Below are 20,021 nucleotides of genomic sequence, written 5' to 3'. Positions count from 1 at the left end.
GTCTGTAACAGGGAAGTTAGAACTAGATGATCTTTAAGATCCCTTCCAAACTATTCTGTGATTCTATGATTCTATATTTTCCAGCTCAGATTGTTCAAATTTATCTTGCTTTATTTCCCTAACCCAAGCTACAGATATGATTTCTTACCTGTTTTCTTCTTCCCAACAACTTTATATGTCAGTTGATTTTGAAATAAGAACCAATCTTAAGTATATTCAGCTCCCTTGCCTCTCAGATTTTTTATATATTAGTTATTTTATAACTACTTCACTATTGGAAAATAGAGTGTAAAAGAGGCCTCATTGTATATCCAGTGGTCATTGTCTTTCTCAAGATGTTTTTTAAGATGAGCCCAACCTCTATTCTTCCTTTGCTTCCTAAAGCTCTTTCACCTACAGTTACTGGTTTGTCTTTTACTCCTTTTCCTGAAAGAAAAAAAAAAAATGATAGTAGTAGGGAAAGAACATAGATCTTACCCCTGAAATGGTGATTTACTGTCTAAAATTATGAAATGTAAAAGGAAGAGCATTTTGATCTTTCCCTAGCTTAGAGTTCTGCTATTTGAAACCTACCACATGTGTTGTTGATCAGACTGGTACTGTTGAAGATTGCCTGAAATGTCCCTTCATATAATCCTACTTTCACTTGTCTGTAACTTAGTTAAACTTTTATCATTTAGCCTGATTCTTAATTTTTTAAAATACATCAGATGTCTGCCTCAGGCTGAATTTTTTTGGAAGCATTTCAGCCAATATCTCAGTTATTTCTGCAAATTAAACAAGGATGTGTGTGGGGAAGTTCAACTTGCAATGAGTATTCTGATGACAACTCCTTTGATTAAATTTTCTGTGCTTTAAAATAGAGGATAGAAATCTGACAAGAAAGGGAGGGCATCATATGAAAATGACATGATGAGTCATTCCTCCATATGAAAATATGAGCCATTGGGCCAAGTTATAGATCTTCCCAAAAAATTCTGTCCTTGCATATCTGTTAGTGATTAACAGCTAAAATTTTACATTTGATGAACACATTCATGGTTTTCATGGGTTTCTAGTGATATTTAGATTGCCTATATGATACCCTCAAACAACTACTAAGAACACATCTGCCTCCTAAAAGTTTTTGTATGCAAACCAGCTGGACATATGTAAGCTCCACACTAAATATACATTAGAGGGCTTCAGGAAGAACACTGGCTATTCTGAGCAGAGGTGAGGCTGGGCAATAACAGGGTTAGGGTGGGAGGCAGGAAGGGGTTGAACCTGACAGTTGTACCCTTTGTGTGGATATGGGAAATAGGACACGTAAGAGAGGAGGAAAACAAAATCACACTGGGAAGCCACTCTCGTTATAAAGATTCAGTCTAAAGGAGTTGTGTTTTACAACCATAGCATCATCTGACAGGAAATTGCAGAGCGTGCAACTAGAGGGAAGACAACTCTTAGGGAAGAAGGCACAGTTGGACTGGCTACACAAGAAAGAGCAGGGGCCAAGAGCAAGACCAAAATCAGACAGGGAGGGAGGACGGAAGTATAGGGGATGAAACAAAGAAAAAGAGTGTTTAGGTCTTGTGGATCTATATGTCCAAGGGGTATGCTCTCTGCAGTTTAGTTGGTTCCTAGATCTTGTATCCTCACCTAAGCTGTTTAACAGCTGTCCCACTCTACAGCAGAGTAAGTCTTGCAATCTTCTGAACTCAGAGCCTAGGTCTAGGCATTGCAACATCCCCATTTTTTTCATGGCCCTGCCAGAAGACTTTCTGTGCCTCTCAGGAAGATACTCTTTATGAAAACGTCAAAGCTTCATTGGTAAAGGATATTAACAACTCATAACTTCCAGTATGGGTTTTATTTAGAAATTGCAAGAACAAAGTTGAGTGTTTAGATTCTAGGAGCCTGGACTTAGGATACTCATGGTCAGTTAGGATCTATGGCCTTTGTCTAATTCAACTCCTCTTCCTAAGAAAAGATTTCTCATCTCAATGTCTTTCTTCTTAAGATGAGATGGGAGGAGGTGTCTTGGGTCTGTGTTGCCAATCCAACATGACTCCCTGTGATCTTGTCCCAGGTGGCAGTGAAGTCTTACTGGACGCTGTCAACTCTTTTGTCCTAGGTCATACCACTAGTACTTTTTTCTATGAGCAGGATTCACATTAATGAAGGGATAACTGCAATAAGTACAAAATGACAATTTAACATGTTCTTCCATGTGCTACACTAGGAACTGGGAGGAAAAACTAGTAGGAGAGAAACTGCAATAGAAACACACTTCTGTGTAAGAGAGATTTGTGGAAGATGACTCAGAAAAGTTTGTGAGATGAAAAGTCTTGTGGTTTAACCCCAAGACAGTAACTAAGCATCATGTAGCTGCTCACTCACTCCCCACCACCTCTCAGTGGAATGGGGAGAATCACAAAAAAGTAAAACTCATGAGTTGAGACAAGAACAGTTAAGTAACTAAAATGAACTAAAACATGATTGTAGTAAAGTATGTAATAATAGTAATGACAAGGAATATCACAAAAAGAAAGAAACAAAACCCAAGAAAAGACAAGTACTGCCTAACGTAATTGCTCACCACCTACTGACTGATGTCTGAGCAGTGATTCACCCTTCCCTGCCAACTCTCCCCAGTTTATATACTGGGCATGACATTCTATGGTATGGAATAGTCCTTTGGATAGTTGGAGTCTGCTGTCCTGGCCATGCTCCTTCCCATCTTCTTATGCACCTCCTTGCTGGCAGAGCATGAGAAACTGAAAAGTCCTTCACTTTGGATGAGTGCTACTTAGTAACAACTGAAACATCAATATGTCAGCAACATAATTTTCACACTAAATCCAAAATGCAGCACTGTAACAGCTACTAGGAAGAAAATTAACTCTATCCCAGACAAAACCAGGACAAAAATATTACTTATATACTTTCTTGGAACTTATTTCTGGGAGATCTACAGCTCTTGAGAGCTTGTCTATCACAGTCATCTGTGTTATCCAGTGGCAAATGCCCCAGCCATTACAGCTCTTATGCTAGTGCACAAAAATGCTGACATCCTAAAATGCAATTTAATAGCTCAGAGATGCGGAAAGTTGATTGTAAGACTGGATAATTAATATTTGCTGTTAACATGGCACCACTTGCAGAGCACCTTCCTTCATGCATAATTTGCTAGATGGAGCTAACTGATTGTTTTCTTCTTTTTAGAACAATGCTGAAATAATACTAAAATTGTGAAGCAACATACTGCAAAGTGAAAGAGTCTCCTGTCAGACCTGTTGTTCAATAATGTTCTCCTCCTAGCCACCAACACGTAATGGCAAAAACTATAAGGCTCTATAATTACATAACTAAATGCTCTTTTACTTGTCAACAAATCTTTGCTCCATTCACTATCTAGACTGGATGGTTCTCAACATGAAAGTAAGAATGAAGTACTACTGCACATTAGCGTGGAGTCTGGTCCCTGGTTCCTGACCTGTAACGTCAGCAAAATCTAATTCCCTGACGTAAAGACCTTTGAGTACATGCATGCCTGTGCTGGTGAACTGCAGCTCACCTCACTGTAATGTGTGAGCTCAGCTTTTCTGTGGTCCTTTGGCATCGGAGTAGGTGAATTTATGAAGATAAACTGGTCTGGATTAAGACAACTGTTACTGTCTGTGAGTTGTATTTAAAAAAGCAACGTCTAACTGCAGAGGTGGGAAAGGTAAGACAGCATGAACTTTTAGTGTCCAGCACCAGATTTCAACTGAAGGTAACAATAGACCCCGTGACCTATGATGGCTTCAGGTCAGGAGCCAAGTTCCCTCTCTCCATCAAGCCCTAGTACTTTCTTGGTCACTTTTATCATAGGTTTGCTTTCCTCAACCCAGACATCACACAGCTAAAATATACTTAGGAACACCTCTCAGAGCAGGTGGATTCAGAAAGTATTTCCACCACCATTCATATTCACATCAGACTATAAATCTCTCATGCCCATTAGCACAACGAGGGGAAACCAGTCATGCGGAAGACTGACTCGAAGGCACTTGCCTGTTAAGAACAAGCAGAGCAAGCTCAATGTGATATTTTGCATTATAAAGCTTATGGACAAGTTACTGCATCCACACAATAATGAGCCATTGTGGCTCATTAGAGGCTCAGCTTGCAAAGTCCAAAGTGTACAAACAGAGGCATATAGGACAAATCTAAACTAAGCACTGTACCCTGCCCTCTGCCTGCCCCAACGATTTACAGGTATCTTGTAAATGATTTATAAACCTAAAGATAGCAAAGCATAAAACTGTGCAACTGCCTCCACTTTACAAGAAAGTACTTTCTGGATAATTTGTCATGTCTCTGAAAATGTTTCAAATTTTGGTGTCTGCTCTTCTGTTTACAGGTAAGTACCTGGCACCTTGTCTCTTGGCATTCCCTTCTGGCTTGTTAAACAGTCAGCTGGCAAAAACCCCCAAGTGCTACCACCCGAACAGCACTGATGGAAGAGAATGAACTGGAAATCACTGTAGCAGGGATATATGGGACAGTGGGCGAGCACAAGACTGCATAGTAGTTTCTGTGTTGTACAGTTTTGATTCTGCTTCTTATGACTACTTTTGAATGTCTTCTCAACCCCTCTGGTATGAGTAGCGAGGATTCATTCTAGACTGAAAGATATTCTTACAAGATGATTTCCTGAACTGTTAAAATTGTAGAATGAGCCTAATGCAGTTTTTCTGGAATTGTTCCTAAACTGTGTTCTGATCTCAGCATTTATTGTTCGTAAGAAACAATTTAACATGCACTTTTAAGCACCCAAGATGAACTATTTTACAATTGATTTATGAGATGTCTGATTTGAATTGCTTTTTTTAAAGCTTTCAAACTGTCTGATCATTGAATCTTCACAGCACCCATCAACCAGGGCACCTAAAATAAAGTTAACCTCTAAAAATTAGACCAGAGTGGAAATGGATAGGGCAGGGCTGCAGTATCAAGGCTGAAAGAATGCCTTTCCCAAAGCAGTGCAGATTGGTACAGTAAATAATCAGTGATGCACATGCTGTGAGATTAATTTATTCCTCATTAAATTAAAATAAATCAGGCACGAAGGAAGTGACTGTTGACTTCTCAGGTGCCTGCCCACATCATAGAAAGATGCTCCATCCATGGGCGTGCATTAAAAGCCTTTCTTAGATCTGAGTGTTTCAACATAGATGCAGTAAATACACGATGTGAAGAGCTAAGGCAAAATGAAGTAGACAGGATAGCTAAATCTTCAATATTACTTAATAAAAAGGTGATTTGTGAATTGATACCAGTCAAGTGAACCCTCTCACATGGGTCAAATTCTTTTCCTTGTCACAAGACCCTAAGCTTTGGTTGCAGTGAGGCTCTGCAGGGAGGGAAGATGGAAAGGGCCTTTCTGTCTTCTGCAAGTTGGAGCTCACCTAGAAACCTTCCTTTGCTCTTTGTGTTTCCTGATCTACTGTGCATCTGAGTTTATTCATGGGTACTTCTCTGTCTTCTGGATCCTTAGTTCCTTTCCATTGAAGGCTATCATGACACAAGTACCATCACCTGAAGCCAAGCTGGAAGCACAACTGCCTGCTGCCCCTCCTTTTGGAAGACCTTTGCTCTCATCACACTTATTACTCCATCTTTCCTAACAGCTTTCTTTGCCCTCTTTCCCACACTCCTTTCTTCAAAAGACAGGAAGAACTAGTTATTATGGATTTTTCATGAACTCTTAGAATTTTCACTGATCACAAAGAGTTCAATTTTTCATTAATTGTGAATCCTTTCTGGAATGACTAAGACAGTGAATTAAAACAGAGGCTGTAAGACTCACTAGTGAGAATTCTTCATCACACCCTCAACTCACCTGCTATGAATTGCCCTCCATAATAAAGCTGTCTCCACATCTCTCTGAGTAGGCTTTCTGTGCTTACTGCCAGACCTTTCTTTAGCCTTTGCAGAGCGCAGCAGTGAGGGGTGAGGTACATGAGTGTGGTGTCCCTGGCCCTGAGATTATTAATGAAGTCTCTCAGATGTCTGGTGGGGTATCTTACCCCTTCACTCAAGGTTAAACTAATAGCCACAAATGGATTTAGGAAGGAAATTTTGCAAGAATCCACTCAACAAGACCAAAGGACTAAAGCTTTTTTTTTTTGGTAATGCTTTCCTTTAGGGGAAGTAGTTCCTTCCCTAGGATTCCCTAGGACTTTTTCCAAATCATCTTGCTATTTACCCATACCTGACAACTTTCCTGACCCCTTGCATCATACCAGCCATATGTTTAATAGCTAATTCTGCATTAAGAGTCTGTAATTCATCTGCCTTTGCTTTTGACGGAATGAGGCTGATGCTGCAGCTAATTACTTTTTGTTTGGTTTTTTTTTTTTGTCAATTGATAAACAATTGCTAATGTCTGAGATCTCACCTCTTGAACCAGAGACCTCTTTTGTCCTGTGTTGCAAACTTAAGAAATGTCAAAAAATAGAAACTACTGTACTTCAGGCTTTAAAAATAAACAGAAGAGATCAAAATTTCAAAGACTGGGTGATATGAATGGAGTTTAAGCACTTAAAAACAAATTACTTTAAATTTTGCTTTTGACAGGCATTAGAAAATCTAACTAATTTGATTTTTATTTTAAAGCTTGTTACCATTCAAACACTTTGGGATACGTAGCCAATATGTGTATACACATTTATTTTTTCACCATTTGGAAAAATAGTACGCAGGTGTAAGACTTTAATGTAATTGTACTTTTCAATGGAGATAAGGTGACATGTACCTCCAAGGTGGCCTGTAGATTCCAAAAGTCTATCCTTGCTGCAGTCCACCCGTGTATCCAAAGTGCTGACAGATAACCACTTCCTGATTTCCACGAGGTGCCACAAAATCTACAGAAGTACTTTAATGAAGAGAAAACCAGCTACTTCCATACTTCTCTTTTAGAACTTGCCCTGTTGTGATGTGGTATTCCAAATCCTCAGGTCAAGTCCTAGAGTCTAGTTTTGTAACTCTTTTCTGCATATAGAAAGCTAGATAGCTGAAGCATGAGGTGGGGGATGTCAATTCTGGCTCATTTCTAACCTTAAGAAACACACCTGAGCTGCAGGATTTGATTTACTTTTTCAAAGTTCCCAACACGTCAGCACCAGCCACCTCAGCAAGGTTAAAGTGTCCAAGGCTGAAGTTTAGCTCTGCCCAAGTTTAGCCTCTGTTGAAGCTCTGTCCTAAAGTACTGATAAGATTGGCAGGCTTACCCTGTGAGCTAACATTTTGACTAGACAATCACCAAAGCTGGTAATACGAAGAGTTATTAAACTAAAAGGACAGGAGCCAGAGCAATTGCCAACTTTTGACATTCAAATTCCATTGGTAGAAAAATCTTTGGCAATAGGTTCTCAGATTTCAGAAACTTGCAATACTCTTCAGAAACTAGGGAGAGAAACAAATAGCTCCATTTTGTATGACAACATGCACAAAGAATGACTGAAGTGTTGCTAAGTAATTGTCTTTTGGGGTTTTTTTGTAAATATCACAGTAAATCAGACATAAACTACTTTTCCCTGTGGTAAATGCACACGGGGGGTAAATTTTGGTTCCCCTTGCCACTTATACAATACCTCTGCTCTAGATAAAAAAAGTTCCCCGTTGGGATGAAAGCATATCCTATACTAAATCAAGCCTGAAGGTCTGTCTTATTTAAATCTATCATTAGACATGCAAATGTTGGCTTACCTGCTCTCCTTTGCTCATAGTGCTTAGATTTTAAAAAAGAAAAAGCCTATCAATTAAATGCCTAAATAGGTAAAGATGTCAAAATTTAGTCCAATACTCACTTTTTAACTATATGATGAAATGGATTGTTGCACATTCAAACTGATAGAAAAAGCTGTCTTCCTGGAAAGATTTTGCAGTTGCACTCAGTTAAATATATTGTTTTCTAAAAATCTATTCTCACACAATAGAGTTAAGCTTCCATTTGAGTCTAGTATGAAGAGATTTTAATACACAATAATTTAAGATCTATGTAGGCTGATTTTATATTTTAAGTACAGTTTGCTTGCTAAACAGAATTACCTTTTTATTATCTTGACATTCCAAGCTATTTGATATACCTTTTTTATAATATGGGTTTTATTTTTTTATAGTTAATGTTATATTAAGCACACATTTGCTATTTTGAATATCTCCCCTCTCTCAAGTTTAGTCTTGTATCAGTTCACTAATCCAAACTGAGATACTCAGAAGACACCAATAGCAGAAATGATTACTAATAGTTTTCTGTCTTGACAATCTGTTTAGGTGTACAGGATAGACAAAACTACCTTTGGAAGGTACATGAAGCTCATTACATGAGCTAAGCATCTGTTTGCTAAAACCAGCCAATTTTTTCTATAATTTGCTTTTCATATGAGAACACTGAGTGAGTCTTCAAGATATGATGAAAGGAAGCACTCTAACCAGTATCAGCTGATAGAATGCCTGCAATAGTTCACTATCTGCACACATACCTGCTATTTTCCCTTTGAGTTATTAATCTCTGAATGTACTTTTCAAATAACATATTTATTTAAGAGAAAAGAGGAAAAATACTATTGAATAAAACCATTAATGTACTGTCTGCTCTTCACAGGGAGTTATCTTTGTTTCACTACAATTTTAAATTCTTCATCTTTTTTCAGATGCACTGTGAGCCTTTTCATTAACATTACCCACCTGTTCCTAACTCCTTCTAGTCTCATGCCCAGGTACTTCAAAATTCCATTCTCTCGGTTTCTCTGCTAGTCTTCTGAAAGATGGAGAACTTCAGTCCTTCAGGAATAGTCTGTGTTTACTAAACATCTATCTAACCAACAAACTTCATCACAATCTTTTACTAAGGCAGGGAAAAATTACACCTAACCTGAGCAATTTAAATTGCAGCAAGATGTAGGTTATTTGTTTAAGATTGTATACTGTATTCAGAAGAGCTACTCAGAAGGAGACATCTGGCCTGGTTCCCCTTGGTCTATGTCTGAGCTTTAGACCTTGCTTTTTCTGAGATCTGCCAGAGCAAATGCAAAAACACAACCCTGCTTTTCTGTGTAGTCCCAGTGAAGGACCAATCAGACTATTTCCAGTTTCACTAGAAATGGTTTCTGACAAAAGTTCTTCTGGAGGCAAAAGAATTGCCCCGTTAAGAGACCTATAATGATCCTTACAATAAGATGAAGAGAAAATGAGTTAAGCCTAAAAGGATTAGCTTGAATATAAAGGCACTTATCTGATGTTCTTCTGGTATCTATGCACCTTTGGAGTGCCTCAGCAGCTAGGGACAAGTCCTGCAGAGATGGCATCCAGGTAAGAAGCAGAAAGATTTAAGATTGCAGCTAGAAAAAAACAAGAACTGAGTGTCAACAGTGACAAAAGAAGCCAAGTGCAGAGCAGATACCCCTGGAGCAGACAAATACATGAGCTTTGTTTTACCTTGAGCAGCTCTGGAAAAAGAAGTGTAGCAGCTTAATAGACAAATGTAACAAATATGGGTTTTTTCCTTCCCCAAGGCAAAATTTGAAGTGCAGAAATAGCTATTGCTGAGTTCCCAAAGGGAGATGGCAGTTCACATGAGTCTTCACACCAAAAGTCTGAGCTTAGCTTTTTCTATAGAGTTGTTAACAAACTTTTAAAGATGATATTCCTTGAAAACTCTCTACTCCAAAACTTCTGCCTCCAGTTTCTGATTATAGTGACTCAAAATGTGAAGAAACCTAAGTGGGAAGGGACTACTGGGACTGTGATTGCTTGCTAAGTAAATTTTCTAAAATACTATTTCATGTGTTTGATAAAAAATGACAACTACCTTCATGTCTTTTTTTTGATGTTACTCTGTAATTAAGCATTTTCTCACCCTTTTTTCAAGCATTTTTTGGCTTTGAAAAGAAAAAAAGTGAAAAGGTTCAGCAAATATTCTATCTCACCAATCTATATCTATATAAACTTATCACACATTTTCTATTTGGAAAACTAAGGAGCAACCATGTTGTGGATGACCAGCAAAGCTAGCAACAATAGCAAGTGAACTGGATTCAGCTGAATATTGCGTGTGAAAGCAAACATTTGTCAGTCTCAGATTTCACCCTAGAAATGTAGTGATAAGGGCATTGGAGAGCTGTCAGTGTGCTGAGCTCCTGTTCTAAAGGAGAATAGATAAGTGTTCAAGTTCTTGGCCTATCTGTACCAAGTATGTGTGGTTTGCTCTCAGGTGTCCATTTAAGCCCAATTCAGTATATTAGCCTCAGCTCGTCTGAGAAATCAACTTAATCTGTAGATTATTAAAAATGGTATGATTCAGATTGACACACTGTTTCAGATCAGTTTAGCCCCAAATTGATTTATGTCTCATAAATTCTAGAGACTAGAAGGAAAATATTTTTTCCTGTACCAGGGCCTTTCATATGAAGATAGTGAGGAGTTCAGCTCTTTCTCTTGGGAAGAATGATTATTTCAAGAAGACCAATAAGAAGTATTTCAGCATTTGGGGTGACCTTGAAAATGGTCTAAAGCAACGTGATAACAAAATTAGAAATGCAGTATCTCTTCTTACAGATGAATGCATGCAATTTCTATGCTGCTACTACTGAGAATAATTACTACATCTAAATCAGAAAGTTTAGAAAGCAGAGTTTAATTTGTAGGCACATTTAAATTTTTTAAAAAAAATTTTAGGCTTCTCAGCACACTTGAGACTAGTGCAAGGTCTAATTTTTTTCTGTCACAAAATCTCGTATTAAAAAGAAATTAGTGCCTTTATTTGAGTGTAACTTTATTTACTTTGGATTCAGCAGCAAAACAGTGGCTTAAAACATCTTTGTTATTAATTTCAGACTTTAAAAAAACAAGTCTTTCTGAAAATCTAAGGTTGGATCATCTTTGATTTCTGTTTAAAAAAAAATAGGTCCAAGGACAAGCTCGCTCCTTGGGTATAAATATGTATTTTGAAGTGCACATACTAAAATATTTTTCTTACATGCCAAATATTTATCAGCTTCCATTTCAGGTGTCCTTGGAGCACCTTTTCTGACAGAAGAATCAGCAAATCAGTTTATACGACTTAAACGGCAAATACCATACTCTCAGAACTACTGGGACCCAAGCAGCGGCCAGAATACATGGGTATACGCTCTCACTAAACAGGTACTTTCTTTCATCATCTTGCAAAATTTATTGAAAAAAAGGAAAGTATAGGTCTGAGATCAACATGTAACATCAACCCTTTGAGCTAGGGGAGGAAATCTGTCTTATTTATAAATGCAGACAAGGTTGCTCAGTACCCACACACAGTATTTATTCGGTATCAGAGCTCAGAATATTATTTTCTGTTTTTATCTCCTTCAGGTTAGTGAATCGTGGAAAGCTTTGAGAGAAACAGCACAATACTACATGGACTTGGGATCTTCTGCACTTGAGCCTTCAATTGCCAGGTACAATTTGGTTTCTTAACGGAGCATTTCATAAACTCATTAGGTATATGTATACCTATGTAAAATTGACCAATAAAAGAGTGCTGGGTTCTAGTAGCATAACTTGACACAATAACAAACCTGATTATAAGAAACACCTTGAAATTTTTTTAAAAAAATTGTTTTTACTGTCCAAGTTGTATAGTTATTTAAATGTAGTAATTTTGTTATGGCAAGTTCTTTTTATAAATATGTTTTGGAAGAATTCATTAAAAGCTTAAATATATATCTTTTTAAAAGTCCAAAGAAGCTAAAATGCAGTAACATATTCTACATAGTTCATGTAAAAAGTAGACAGAAAGCAATTCCCAAGGAGAAAAGTAAAAGACAAAAAACTCAGTTATTCAGTGTTCTGTTATATACTCTCTTATTTCAGTAACAAAACTATATTCCCTGTAGAAAAAAACCTCAGTAGAAAAAAGCAGAGAATGAGACATAGCAGCTGGTAAAATCAGTATTTATAAATCAGCACACAAGCACATGAAGTTTCTCAGATTATCATAGAGAAACAGTTTAGAGTTGTGTTAAAAAGTACATATTTTTGGGAGGTAATTTTGTCAAATTTAGGGAACAATTGTTAAATGATTCAATTTGACAACCACAATGCAGAATACACACTGTATTCCTTTTAAAAACTTTTATATGAAGATACTGCAATTGTTTGAAATGGACAGGAGTGGGCAGAACTAAATTCATATAACGTCAAGTTTCAGTGCTTGAAATAGTTACAAAGACATAGAAATCTGATCAATCTGACTGAAACCACCAATAGGAAAATGGGCAAGCTATTTCTCACAATATAGTCTGAATTCAATATGCTTTGAATTTTGTAGACTCAAAAGTAGGTTTCATTTTGAAAGTGAGCACAAAGTTTCATTTTGAAATGCAGCTTTTGAAAAGCAGTTTTGTTTTGTTTTTTTTTTAAATAAAGTAAGAATTTGGTTTGGAGAGTTTCAGATTGGGCTTTCTAGAGCTATTTCACCTAAAAGATGATACCAGTTTCACTCACTGTGAGCAGAAGCAGTATAGAAGAGAACAGGTAAAAGTCATTATTTCATCCAGTCAGGCCTTCAGCTGGTGCCCTTGGACAACTGGAAGGAAGCACCAAAGAATTCTCTCCTAATTTGTAATACTGATACAGGAAGCAGCTTTCTTGGCTAGCAACTGTCATTTCTGCCTTATGACAGATCTGAAGTTACCTGAAGATACTTTACTCAGTCTTCTGGAAAAAAACAACCCACCCTGTCTTTTCCATCAAAAAAATTATCCAGGTAGAAAATCCATAACTGTGTTTAATTATTAGTTGTCCAAAGCACGTGTCTGTAGGCTGTGATCCTGATAGCTGCCAGGCATACTGCAAGATGAGTTATGCTTTCAGGATGATAATCTTTATGATTGTCATATGACAGGATTAAAGACAGTTTACAGACAAACATTTATAGGCACTCCCACTGAATCATGTTTCTGATTTCACAGAGACGCTGGTTCACTCTCAGACTGAAATAAACTTCCCAATGCTAATATGAGAGAAATTAACATCCAGAATTTTTATGATGGCATATAACAGAAAAGACATCAAGCTAGAAGTTACAAAAGCCATTATGGACAAAGTAAAACAGTTTTCAACCTTATTGTTCATGATTAGTGATATTTCTGGTATGGCCAAGAAAAGCAAGCCTATACAGCATGTGCAGGAATGTAGTTCAGAAAAAAGCATTTACAAAAGCTTGCAAACTGGAACTGCCATCAGGATCTTGAAATTAATTTTGCAAAGTTTTTCTAAAAGCAATTTATTCCATTTTTTCTAGCAACAACATCAGATCTTACATGGACATGCTACAACAGTCTGGGACTCAACTCCAGCAACAGACAAAGATGAGCTATTAAATTCTGCATGCCTCATATCTGATCATGTTCAGATATGGCATATTATGTATTTGCCATTATGTATTTGATAAGATGACTTTATTTCATTCCCATCTGTAATACCAAAATTAACAACCGATTCTTCTCTCAGTACTGCACATATTGTATTTGTAAGTGAGATATAAGTCATGGTAAATTGAATAAAAAGTTGAAGAGAGAGCAACCATTAACTTTTGGCAGATTAGGTTTAAAAACGCCTCTGTTTTCTTGTAAAACATTTTTTAACTAAACAATTATTTTAAAATGTACACTTTATGTGACTGAAAACCAGACTCTCATTTTGCAGTACTTTAGCTAAATTTTTGAGAGACAATGAAGAAACGGAAATCAGTCACTTCAGATGGGTAAGAGAAGTAGAGCACATTTGTTCCAGGTTTGGCTAATAAAAAGAGTATACTTTGTACTTCAAGGGCTTTTCCATTTTGTCAAATATTGGGGTCAAATTAGTAAGTATTATAGAATACATCCATATCCCATGTATACTTTACTTTCCCCATTTAAACTTCTGTACTTGGTCATAAATGCCAAAACCAACTCCATGGGTGTAGGAGTTGGTGGAAGTACTTCTTCAAGGTTCCTTTTATAATAAAACTGATGATAACAACATATTCTTTATGCTACGTTCTTGAGTCTGGAAGTTCCCCCATTCCTATCTATTGACCTACCTTATTTCAGGACTTCTTTGAAGAAAAGATTGGGTTCCTGCATTTATTTCATGTGGTATTAATATTCTTCTAGTAATTATAATCTTTCAATCCTGGTCAAAATTTCTGGACGTGGACAGAAAGAGAACTTGTTGAAGAAACCCAAATGTATGGTAACTTAAAGGGCGGGATAGATGAGGCAGGTAGTTTTTGCTCACTTTTTGTCCCCAAAATGCTGATTCTGTGTGTTGTATATTCAGGGTTCTTTGTGAATATGGGCTGTATACTGTCTGCATTGAATTAAAAGATCATGTTGGATCCTCTAAAAAGAAATGCACATTCTGACATTTTGGAAATCTCTGCCATGCTCCTAGGTATGAAGTTTTCCTTTCATAGGACAATGGGCCTGAAATTGCCATTACTCATTAGCTGAAGCTGAAAATTCATTAAACATTTGACAAATAAATGAAGTGCAAGTTCAGTATTTCCCATGTAGAATTTCACATCTCTAGTCATGCTACTTAATTATGAACAGTTCATTCAAAGAAAAGGGGTGATAAGTGATGCATAGACTAAAAGACCTGCACTAGTTAAACATAGTCATGGCTTGTCCCTTCTGTCCTTCTTCCCTGTGTCGCTTGACCTTGGATATATGAGTGCTCCAGACCCTCAACCTTACACGATTTTCCTCATTAACAGTGCAGGCATGAGAGAATTAGTGAAACACTCTAATTTCTAGCAAAAAAGCAGGATTGTAAGGATAAGCACCACCTTTTCAGCAACTTCCCAATCTTTCTAGTCCCAGATATATTGACTTTCTGCAGGCAGTGTTGAACAAGCCACTTGTGAATCGGTTGCTGAAGTGCTGCTGTTTTTAGCCCTACCTCTCTAATTGATGTTGTTACTGCCAAGGCAGAGGAGTTTGGAATCTGCTTGAGAATTAGCTGCAGTCTTCATGCCTACATGATAAGTTGAATCAAAATGAAATTCAGTTCAGGAATTGATTTGCAGACAACAAGCATCTCTAGAATGCGGACAAGGTCCACCAATGAGGTGGTAGGTAAAACAAAGTGCATCTGATCCCATCTGCTATCAGCTGGTGAGGTAACTGTCCAGTCTTTATCAGGCACTTTATGATTGTCAGAGCCATAAAATTAGAGTAACCACTGCCTTAACTCTATTGTCATGAAGACAGTCTTGCATTGGACTGACTTTGCAATCAAAGCATCAGACAAAGCCAGGGGATGCAATTTGACAGTACTGTTGTACTTAGACATGACTAATTCCTTTAAAGAAGTTGTTCTCAAAGCCAGAGCCTCGATATGCAAAGCCGTAGCTTCAAGCTAATGTCACTAATTCAGATAATTAGTCTTGCTGAATTAAATGTGAAGAATTGGGCATGCATGAATAGCGGTGAAGGATGAGGTGCTTATTTTGTGTTATCAAAATACATGCCACTCATAAGCAAATGACTTTCACAGACATTTGAATGTTAAACTCCTTCCTCTGCATTTATTAATAAGCCTGAAAAATATTTACCCTGTGAATTTGATCCCCTTATTTAGCTTCACATATTGTTTCAGAACTTCGAAACAAGTAACGTTGTGCCCTCCTTTACTGCCTTTTCCCACATATTTTTATGTTGCCACATATAGGTTTTAAATCCTTGCTTTTTCTACACATTACAGACATACACGCAGTACCTCATTGATGACAAATCCAAAGAACAGGGTTAAACTAAAGAGAATTTCAAGTACAGCTTTGGTGGTCATAGGAGTGGAAATACAGGCCTCAGGACACAGGATTTTTGCTTCTAGTAAAATGGAAAGAAGTTTCTAATTGTCTCTAACTAGTGTCTTAATACTGCAACTTTTCTGAGGGAAAAATACCACACAAACACCAAAGTTCCCTGAGGCCAGAGACAACAGAGGTCCTGGAGAAGAAGGGGAGCAGGTGAAGAAGAGAAAGATGAAGTTAGGTTTATATCTTTATAGATATTAGCTGGATGGATGTGAGAGAACATCCACATGACAGTCCCAAGTTTACAACTGTTTTCTCAGTGACAGAATGACAGAAATCAGGATACCCAAGTATCTCATGGTTGATTACTAGCTCCAGCAGAAGCTCTTACCCATGCAAGGCATATAGGAGAGTCTTTCTCATATGTGTGTTCTCCAATACCAAGTCAGATCTGAATCATGCTGCTATCTCTTTCTCAGTCAGGATGCTTGCCTATGCCCTCATCTTCTTGGATCTTCAAATTTGAAACGTTAGAAGCACCAAATCACCTTTGCAATTATCTCTGCTATTCTGTCAATTTAAACTGAAAACAGCGCCCAGGTTAAAAAATTGCTGTGGCTAGACATAGGGGATAACCATGTACCTACACAAACAACATGATTATAGGAGCCTTACCTTCTTAGAATGAGATGAAAGTCTCCAGTGTAGTCTGACATGACAGGATAAGTAAGAAGACCCTTCTTTACAATAATAATTAAAGAAAAAAAAGCACTTTTTTTTTTTCAAATGAGGAAAACAATTCATTCCAGACAGAACAAGTAGGAGAAGCTGTAGACACCAAGTAATCTATATACAACCTATGTTACAAATACTCAATGTGGCATAAGTACTAAGATATACTGTTTTATATAAATCCAGCACAACAGGTAAGTATACAGAGGTAATGAGAAAGAACTATTCATTTTATGAGATGAAATGATTTCTACAAACAGAGCAGCACCTGATTTCCAGTGAAAAAACTACACACTACTTCATCACCATGGTAATTCATATAATTGAACCTGGTCTCCTGTGATTTTAATACATGAATCTCTTGAGCTTGCATTACACTATCGTTATATACTTTCTTTATCCCTAATATTCTATTGTCTTAACTTAAACTAATCTAATCTATACCTGCTGCTGTGGTCCTCAATGACAGCAAAAGTGAGCTGTGTTCAAAGCAATTTTGTGTTGACTGATAGACTATAAAAACCACTTACTGGAGGCAGGTGCATGGCTGTAACCACTCTTTATAGAGTAGAAAATAAATAAATTTAATGCATTTTGCATCATCCATAGAAAGCAATGAGATCAGTAGTTAGATTGTAAAGATAGAAAATTATCCAAAATTCAAAAGTTCAGTCAGGAAAAGAAATAAGCATTCTTTGAATGTGATTACTATCTTAAGTAAATAAACATCAATAATTACTGTTCTGCCCTGAAGGCTGTTGAAGAGGTGTGTATTTCAAAAAATATAACATCAAATCTGTAGTCTACTTTCCATTAGCTGGACAAACAGTTACAACTCTTTTTACAAGAGGTGAGTGGTCCCAAGATAAATATCTGTAAAGGCCATCAACAGGTGGCAACACAACAAATATCTGTTCCCTTTGAGTGCAGATTGAAATTGTTTCTTAACCACAGCACCAGGCAGGTTGAGTACTGAGGCTGGCTATCTTAGAGATGAAACAAATGCTCGCTGAGTCTCATCATGTGAATTTAACTGTCATGTCCCTAAGGGACCAAGCTTTCCCTATGCCAGTGTCAGTCCAGGCAGCAGTAGGGGAGGAAGAAAGGACGGACTTGTGCTTTTCAGCCTTCTAGGATCAATCTATAAAAGCTTCTTTCCCTATGAGGCATTACAAGCTAGTTAGCTTGGAGTGACACTTCTTATTCAGCTGCTTACTCCTGGTCATATAATCACTGCTAAGGTGATTTCATGCCACTCACTGCCTCCTTACAGGATTGAAAAGCATGTGAGAGCCCGCCTGAATAATTCCACTATGTCCTGGCTGTGATTGAAAGCTGCTGCTCAGCAGGGTTCTAGTTAGGGAAGGCTTTAAAACATACTTAAAATTGCTGTCAGTATTATAATAAATCCAAGGCATTGTTGTGCAAGGTGTCATGAGAAAGCAGTTAGTCTGGCACCCTCAAAACACAGGAAGAACTATTTAAGGACAAGAAAACAACTAGAACAAGAAAGTGGCTAAAATGACAACCGTGGATTTTGTTGGTGGCTACTCAGCATTGCAAAATAACTGATTAGTTAGTTATTTAGAAGAACAAGTTAGAAAGAACCTTCAGTTTCAAACACATCTTGGATGAACCTTGCACAGAGAACTATGAAGAGCTTGTTCCTCTCAGTGGCTGCGCTTAAATATTTATGATGTTATCTTTGTTGCTGAGCTCAGGTAGGAGTCTCTGTGCTAAGAGGTCTACTAAGCTTCCTGATGGAATGGGACCTATATCTCCTCATGTTTTACCACAGGCAGGATGCAGTCTGATTTTTCTCTAGTACTTCAGAAGACAGATAGCATGACTTTATACCAAAGCTACATACACTGACTTTTTGTTTTTAGTTTAGAAGTGCTTACAGAAAGGAGGAAGAGTCTATTTATTATTATTTACCAAAAATAACTTAAGGGAAAAAATATCCAACATGTTTTTCCACATATGTCATTTGGGACATATTTATTGCTAAGCATACAAATGATTAAATCAGAATCACTATGGAAATAATTTTCCTGTAAATTGAAAACTAGTTTCTGTTTTCTTTAATAGGGGTTACACTGTACACTACTATACTCTCCCTGGTCTTTCTTTAATTGCTAATGTATTTATTGAAACTTTTCTTATTGCCCTTTACCTCTAAAGCCAGTTTGACTTCTAGCTGGGCTTTTGACCCATCTCCCTCCATAACCTAACAACGTCCCTGTACTCATTGTGAGCGGTCTGCCTCTTCTTCCAAGAGGCAATAAACTCAAGTCTTTTCCCTGGTTTTAATCCAAATCTCCCTATTCAGCCAGGCCAGTCCTCTTTGCCTCCATCTTGTCTTACGGCGTGTGGGAGTGTGCTGTTGCTAGGCCTCTTTAAAAAGTGTCCAGCCTACCTAGACTCCTATACCCTTCAAAACTGACTCCCAAAGGATTCTAGCAAATAGCCTTCTAAACAAGCTGAAGCTTAAAGCTGGAAATGAAGGGGCAGCGAGCACACATACTGAAATCATTAGGCCCACCCTCCTGATATCAAATTTTAGAAGAAAACTTAATGAGTAAGCAGACATTAAGACATTAATCATCTGCATCATTGCTGGTTGATGAGAAGAAATTAGTCTTAGGAGAGCCAGGAATAGATAACTGCATTTATTTCAGAATACCACTAGATAGCCTGGGCTACCCAAGTTTTCTCTGAATCTTTTTCAAGTTGAACTAATCTGCCTTGAACTCTGATATCTGAAAACTGCTGCTACTATTAGTCCAGAAAGGGAATTTTGAGAGAAATGTTTTGAAATTGTCAGTTTTGGTACTGGACAAAAACTGAAAGTAGTTCATCTATGCCAATAAGTAGACTGGCAAAGGACAGGATCTGTCCTTTGCATTTGACTGTGCTAAAGGTTATATGTCTTCTTTTACAAGTCCCACAGCATCAGGACTCAGAGTTTATTTTTATCACTCTCTAAAATTGGACATCCTGAAGCATGTACATTTGCACAGATAATAACTCACAGCAAGACTACAGACACAAATTCATTATCTTTCTAGCACAGGAACACAGGATATATAACAGCACCACCAATGATTATGTCCAATGAAAACAATGGATTGTAAGTGTTTTTATCTCAGCTTATGAGAGGATTGTTATTAGCTTGTGGCCACACAACGGTTGTATAGAAAGACTCCTTGAGGAAAGGCTATAAATATGTCCAATTATTTCTCCTTTTTTTCCCCCTCCACATTGTTTAGATTTCACAGCAAGAAAACATCCTAGATGGAAGGGACAACTCAGTGATTGCTAAACTCCGGGCTTCATGGTTCTCTAAACTTGCATTAACAGAAGTGAACATATACCATAGAATTTCTTTTGGAACACAGAAAAGTCTACTATAAAGATGGAATAACAGTCCACAGTGAGCACACGGTCCTCCAGAAAAAGATTGGAATGTGTCATT

General features: G+C 37.5%; 1 protein-coding gene across 1 annotated transcript; it reads left to right on the top strand.

Moving 5' to 3' along the window:
* Positions 1–4,338: 4,338 nt before the first annotated feature.
* Positions 4,339–13,388, top strand: C1H3orf85 (chromosome 1 C3orf85 homolog). The gene is made up of 4 exons (XM_062007203.1): positions 4,339–4,387; positions 11,027–11,175; positions 11,377–11,462; positions 13,310–13,388. Exons 1-4 carry the CDS (start codon positions 4,339–4,341, stop codon positions 13,386–13,388), a joined length of 363 nt encoding a protein of 120 aa, XP_061863187.1.
* The last annotated feature ends 6,633 nt before the right edge of the window (positions 13,389–20,021 follow it).

Source organism: Colius striatus, chromosome 1 (genome assembly GCF_028858725.1).
Source record: "Colius striatus isolate bColStr4 chromosome 1, bColStr4.1.hap1, whole genome shotgun sequence".
NCBI classification, from domain to species: Eukaryota; Metazoa; Chordata; class Aves; order Coliiformes; family Coliidae; genus Colius; species Colius striatus.
The sequence above is the reverse complement of the archived record's forward strand: the minus strand, read 5'-3'. Positions and strand labels throughout refer to the sequence as shown.